We start from the raw sequence: 7,500 nt of genomic DNA, 5'->3' as shown, positions 1-7,500 counted from the left end.
ACGTGGCAGGATTGTTATTCAGTGTTTCTATTCTGAGAAAATTTATTTTTCTTACTCTTTGTTTATTTTCAAAAAACTACTTAAGACACAGAATTCTACCTATGAAAAGGCACCAGTTCACTATAAGACACATAACTACCGGTATGTGAAATTTCATGACTCTGTGGTGAATACTTTTTTATTTGTGGCTTGAGATTACAGTACTTGCTTAGGTCACAGTGAAATCTCTGAGCAGAATTATTTTTAAACTACAGTACTTAAGACACAGAATTCTAACTCTCAAAAGGCACCAGTTCACTATAAGACACATAACTATGTGAAATTTCATGACTCTACAGTTAATTCTTTCTGAGATCTGCCCTTGAAACGAAAATCTCTACGCCCAGCCGCCCAACTCTACGGACGGACACTAGTGATAACAATACCCTCCTATGACTGTCAGGTGGAGGGTAATAACCGTCACCTTACTGAAAAGGTATAACCACTAGCATCGAGATTATTTGCATCCATAACACACAACAGATATCAAGGATCAAAGTGCAAAACAAATCGCAGTATGAAAGGTGTTGCGAACTCTCCTAAGCCAACGAAAATACGACCCATAATCCGATGAAGAAATGGAAGGGCTTACTCGGCGCGTTTTATTTACAAGCGGCTTTGTTTGTGTCGGCTGGCTGTAATTCCCAGTTACGGGTTGGTGTTGTAATCAGATATAGAGGACAATTTATAAACTGAGGTGAAAATGACTGTGTGTGTGTGTGTGTGTGTGTGTGTGTGTGTGTGTGTGTGTGTGTGTGTGTGTGTGTGTGTGTGTGTGTGTGTGTGTGTGTGTGTATTTTACAACACTTATTTTCGAATGTTACACTCTCTTCATATACCCCTGCCACATTAGTACTTTCCAAGCATGCAGAAGAGTTAATCTTTGGCTACCTAGCCACCTCAGAAGACTGGTCCTTTATGACGCCATTATGTACTGTTACTTTTTTGTAACATAAGTTGAGTAAAATTTCTTTTTTTTTTGGGGGGGGGAGGAGTAAGTTTTGTGTGAATAAAGCTGTGTGGTTTGTTGCCTCGCGTGTTTTTACGGCCTTAAGAAACGGTGCTGGTTGCGTGCAGTGTGGGGTTTACAAACGTGTGGAACTGCGAGAATAAGGGGCAAAGAGTATTAGACATGTATTCCCGGCGGGTCGTAAAAGAGCATTAAAAGAGGTTGAAGGACTTAACTGTCCCCACTCTCCCCGTCGACCTTCCTTTTGCTGATTTAGGGACGTAATGACTCCTGTGTCTGCTTCAGTCCGTATGAAGTCCACTGCAAAACCATACTCCCGGAGCAAGAATGATGGAAGAATGACAGAATTAATCCTTCTTCACTGGGGCCAAGTACGAACTAGGATGGGGCGAATGTAGCGAGAGCAATGCACATGAAGCTGAAGTGCTCGCTCTCTCTCTCTCTCTCTCTCTCTCTCTCTCTTTTGTGTGTGTGTGTGTGTGTGTGTGTGTGTGTGTGTGTGTGTGTGTGTGTGTGTGTGTGTGTGTGTAACTTGTATGAATTGACAACACTATCACATATTACAGTGATATAAGACATACTTTTTTTTTATGTGTCCAACTCTGGGCATTGGCTTCACAGCCTGCTCCCAAGGCCCAGTAGTCCTTCTACATACCAAACACCTCTGCATGTCACCACTTCGGCGCTAACACCCACCGTCCATATTGAATACGTGCTAGGGCTGCCAATACTCACTGTTGATGTCTACCATGGCTTGCATATCTAACCCTACACTTAAGGCACAAGCAAACTGGGGGCCAACACGATAACCACTGAGCAACCGCGGCTCCAGTGATGACTGAAAACGGTGTCATAGCACAACAATATCATACGGGTACTTTATGTTTTTATCACATGTATTCTGGTAAATTTATACATCCTGGACGCTAGGTGGTCTACAGGTCTAACGTCGCTATCGAACTGAAAGCCATGTGCCGTGCACATCGATTCGAGGCCAGAAGAGGAGACTGCAAGTTCTGATCGTGTAATGCCATATGGGGTGTAAGTGTGTTACCTACCTTTAACTTTCTGTACGGAAGTCTTTGCCTGAGATGTTATCGTTACATTTATGGGACTGGATGTAAACGTAAGATTTCCGTTACCAGGCGAAGGTAATGACGTATTCGATGGTTTAGTTTTGTTGTCTTGGAGAGATATTTAGAAGTGGAGAGGTTAGATACAATCCTCATTATTCCCTTCAGTACAAGAGACATAACTGAAGCTTGAATAAAAGGATCCAGTGGTGGCGTGATTAAAATAAACATACGTCATCGGATTCAAGGTGTTAAGCTATGCATATCCAAGTATACACTGTCTTATTCTCCTTGCCTGGTTCATACATATCCATCGCCATCGTAACTCAGTCGCCCACAGCTCCAAAGCGGTGAGATCGTTCCAGAACGAGGAAAACGAAAACACAAAAGTTACGGAAGCTATCAACAATGTGGGCAGCGATATGGGACAAAATATCAGCTCACTGCTCTTTCGACCTTTCGAAATTCTCGGGTTCATCACACAGGCTATGCCATACACACAATCAATTGAAAAACCTTAGTTACACGCTTGCTCTATACATTAATTTTTGTGAACCTGAAACATGATGTTTGATTCCTAGGAGGTGACTGGAGGTTTTCCGATCATGTATCGGTAATGCCATTAAGGGGAGTAGGCTGGTCTTCTACCCATTATGTACTGGACTGTGGTACCTAGCCTCGAGCCCTTACATCCCTAAGGGGTGTAAAATACTGACTGCTACCGTTACTGAAAGATGAGTGAATGGAGGTGCGTTCCATTCTCGCCAAACAACATGATTTGGTACTTTTACTTTTTTGTTCCCGGGACGTAGGTTACCAATTCCCCATTTACAACAGTGGGAATCAGGGTAAGGATTATGTTGAGAAATACATTTTTTAACTGCTTGCTTTACAAGCTAAGGTTCTTCTTACAACGCTTTCCATATTTCCTGATAATCCAACACACTTTAATTTTTGACACAAGTTTTCATACTCCTTTCCTGCTTTGTACCCATTCATTACCAGAGGTACTTAGTCGCCTTTTTCCCCCTTCCTCTCTCCAACAATTATTACAAAACTTTTCATACCACTTACACGTCCTATAAATAATCATTACTAAAGTTGCTCCATTTTCCTCTCTATTTCCCCGACTATTATCAAAGTTAATCATTCTCCTCTCTTGCCCCACAAATATTTATAATAAAACTTACCACACACCATAGTTATTCTATAACATCATCATCCTGACCCCGTGTGCCACTTCATAATAAAATGAGGTAAAATCCAGAAACAAGTAAAGAAAAGGTATTAAAACGAGAGAACCATCAACAGCATTCACATGGAAATGAGCCACGAAGTCATTTACATATCATTCAATCCCCCAGAACCCTGCCTCCACATCACAATCCTAACCATCTGCACATTTTTTTTTTTTTTTTTTGTATTCTTTTTCCCTTATGGTTCCTCTTTCCTTGTCTTCTGGATCCTACCCCATTTCATTATGTAGATAAAAGGGGTCAGGATGATGATGATGCCGACTTTACAAATGTGCTTCATTACATCTGCCAGTTTGAGGTGCTTCAACCTACTTAACCTATAAACATTCAAAATTAAAGTTATTCATAATCATAGTTATTTGTAATAAGATTCGCATAAAGTTACCCATAATCAGTGTCACTCAAAATGAAAGTTACTCATTCTCCTTTGTCTTTCTCCCCGCAGTTGTGTGATCCCCAGAGGAAACGAGATGGTGGAGGGAGGGAGAACGAATCACCCCTTCCAGGTCTACCGCTTCCTGGACTCTCTTTGAAAGCCAAGGGTCCATCACTCTCCCTACTCCCCCCACGCCCCTTTGACCCTCCCCACGTCAGCGTCTGAAATAATCTCGGATCGTACCTTCAAACCCCGCAATTCTCAAAGGGTTACGGTAAAAGTGAGAACGCAAAAAAAAAAAAAAAAAAAAGGAGTTAGCTGGGTTTCTTTGTGATGAGAAACGAAAATAATGTAATTTCAAGGGAGAGCTAAGGTAAATCAGGCGGTGATGGAAGGCGAGGTTTTGGTTTCACTGGACACAGCCATAGACTCTCCAGTTCCCTCCCCCAGGATTCTCGGTCAATAAATATGACTAAGGCGGCTTTGCTCATTTGGGGAGTGATGGTGTAGATATAATCACGCGGTCATGGCGGCGCCGCGTTGTGAAGAAGGCAGCGAGAGTTAAAGGGACGGCTGATGCGTTCACCCAGTCCGCCCCAGACCAACTCTCCTTCCCCCAACCTCGACCTGACATGACCTGAGATGCCCAGATCAGAGTTGATTTTGTCCCTCCCAGACGGTAAGATTATGCTCAACTGGGATCTCCCTCGACTCTCTTTGCTGTCATGAGGCGTCTTTTCGCCCTTCTCCTGCTCGCCGCCTTCGTGTTCCTGTCCTTCGCCACTGCCTCTGTCATTGGAGGCAGAGGTGGAGGTGTTAGAAGTCGTTCCGGGGACCACCAGGATGGGTCGCCACGGAGGGAACGACCAGCGGCTGCCCCTCCAGACATCCCGACCCCTCTCCCGAAGACCCACACCACAACACAAACTAAAACACTTATTCCAGGTAGATGGCACACCTTTGACATCCCATCTTTCACGACCGCCGCAGTGACAAGGGAGGCTCCCACCACATTTCCTGCCGCCGTCTCTCCTGGGAAAACGACGTCCAAGTCCGACGCAGCACAACACTCCACCCTTGACACCACCAAAATTCAAACGCCCCCTGCCACCTCCTCAGTGAATTCCACCCCCGTGTATCGCGTGGGGGCTGTGTTCGAGCCGGGCCACATCCAAAGCCTCTCATCTGTGTTCTTCCAATCGCTCCAGGAAGCGAATCGTCTAGTCAGGGGCGCCTACCGCTTGGAAGGCGTTGCTATAGAGACACCCGCGCTCACCCTCAGCTCACTCAAAGGCGCCTGTGAAACCCTGAAGCTGGAGGCGGTGGGCGTGGGCGTGGCGGTGGGTGTGACACAGAGTGTGTACGCCTCAGGCACGCTGGCTTCATTGGCCGGGGTGTCCCTCATCACCAGGTCCATCAGGGGATACCGGGACGATACGCTCCAGGTCAGTATTTTAATGAATCTTTATTGCCAGAGTACTGATAGTGATCATAATAAGAGCACATTCATATTTTCCACAGGCACGTATGAACTACATGGGCACTTGTATTTCTGAAGGTACACATGGATACGCGTATTTCTGAAGGTACACATGTACTGTATATCTTGAGGCATACCTACCTGTTTCGACACAGTGTATTTCTAACCGTACTGTACACATATTTCTACAGCCATGCATGAATTCTAAAGGGAACCGTATTCCTAGAGCCAAACAAGTATTTCTTAGATCCACCCACACATTTCTGCAGCAGACTTATGAACAATTACCGAGTATATTAGGGACGGGCTATTAATGGCTGATTGTCTGACTGGCATGGGGATCTTCTTATCCATATTTGCAAGAGACTTACATCACACTGGCACACTTCATACACACTGCTCCCACAGTGCCACCTCGCATAATGGGACAACTACCTCAGACAGACAGAGAGGCAGACACACAGACAAACACACTGCGTCTCCTCGTGTACAGATTTTTTTTTCGCGGAATGGTGTGACCAGAGGGGTGACCGAGGTAGCCTGAAAACTTCAGATCTCCAAGAGAATACCTCTGGAACCCCAATAACAGCTCTCCTTGGGCCACTTCTTAATTGGGCTTGGCTATCCAATTTTTTACTCTCATATACGTCCCTCGCCTGTAGTTGGCTGACAACTGAGGGAGTGCACAAGATGGACAAAACAATATGATTAGTTCAGCAGCCTGTTTTCATGTTCTTTTTTGGAGGAGTGTGCTGATAAGGATTAGGAGTCTATGATGTAAAGCAGTATTATGAGGCCATTTAGTTTTTATTACGTGCTTGTATTTTATTTTTGTTAGTGTGTGTGTGTATATATATATATATATATATATATATATATATATATATATATATATATATATATTCTGTTTTTCCACCAGAGGGAAAACTTCGTGTAATGAAGGTTAAAAACATTCACCACCAACCATTTACTATGACTGGTATCGTCTAAGCTGAATATGGGCGTCCGGATGTACACGTACTGTACATAATAGCCTATGTCGTTATTACGGAAGAGATGAACGGAGACTTACTCTCTTGCTACGATGGGCTTCTCCTAAGCTTATCATACCTGACCGGCGGTAGCATAGGGGAAATAATGCAAAATCACGCTAAAGAAGTTAACATTTTCAGCAAAGTTTTACCGAGTTTACGAGAGATCTCATTTGGTGATCTTATTAAACTCCCTGCAGTAAAATGAAATACAAGAAGGAATTAGCCTAATACAGCAATCAAATTTATATATTTCCGGAGACGAGAAATTACTGGAGAAGGAAACAAAATAGCCTATTGGAAGAGCAATATCCTAGCCTAAACGAAAAAACGAAAATGAAAACGAAATTACTGAGAGGATACCTAACTGTATCTATAGCATTTTATAACAGGCCCATCGCAAATCCAGATCTTCTCGGAGTGAGCTGTAACTAGAACTAATCTTTCCAATGTTGATGAAATATGACTGAGGAAGAGGTGTCAACAGTAAAGGTAACATGTGAAAGCAGAAGTGTTGTTATGACCATGTTGTGTGTCGGTATGTATAATTCACTGGTAGAACGAAAGGGTGCTGGCACATGAGACGAAGCACTTCCAGCGCTCGTCCTAATTTCTGCCACAGACTGCGTTTAAAAGTGTAAACTCAGGGTCCATGTAGGTCACAAACACAAGCAACTTAAGAAGTAACATTAAACACTGGAATATAGAAATGAAATGCTGAAATACATAGGTGAAATAAATAAAAATAAAAGATAAATAAATAAAATAAATAAATAAAACTAATAATATACATTGGCCTGCTAGAGAGTGTATAAAATGGTTAAAAAAACGAAAATACTGGAAATGGTAGAAAAACAATGACTCTGAAAACTGCTAGAAGGAAAACGAAGCACTAGAGGAAAAACACGAAAGAAGAAACTAATTTATTACTATAAGAAAACGAAATGAATACGACGACGTACTAAAACGAAACGATGTTGGAAGGAGTAAAAGGGGTAAATGACGTTGTTCCTTGTGACGGGTGCGTCTGTGTTGAAAAGAGCGGGCTAATGGGTACCTGGGGAAACCCGCTTCATAAACATGTGGGACGTGGCCTGCCTCCTCTCTCTCTCTCTCTCTCTCTCTCTCTCTCTCTCTCTCTCTCTCTCCTGGCCATCTCCACGTCTTTGTTCTCTTTGTTCTGTGTCGTTTGGCCACTTCTCCCTCTTCTTTATGCACGCCTTCCTACTCTCACCTCCCTCATTTCGACTGTTCTCCTTCCCTTCTTCTCATTTT

At 43.3% G+C, this 7,500-nt stretch overlaps 1 protein-coding gene across 1 annotated transcript in view; it reads left to right on the top strand.

Moving 5' to 3' along the window:
- Nucleotides 1–4,439: 4,439 nt before the first annotated feature.
- LOC145412422 (uncharacterized) overlaps nt 4,440–7,500 on the top strand; it is a 341,290-nt gene continuing 338,229 nt past the window's right edge. Inside the window, exon 1 of the mRNA XM_080282307.1 lies at nt 4,440–5,159. Coding sequence (XP_080138433.1) covers nt 4,440–5,159 — 720 coding nt within the window. The remainder of the gene's footprint in view (nt 5,160–7,500) is intronic.

This window comes from Coenobita brevimanus, chromosome 93 (genome assembly GCF_032717465.1).
Source record: "Coenobita brevimanus isolate Jiangsu-jjx chromosome 93, ASM3271746v2, whole genome shotgun sequence".
NCBI classification, from domain to species: Eukaryota; Metazoa; Arthropoda; class Malacostraca; order Decapoda; family Coenobitidae; genus Coenobita; species Coenobita brevimanus.
The sequence above is the reverse complement of the archived record's forward strand: the minus strand, read 5'-3'. Positions and strand labels throughout refer to the sequence as shown.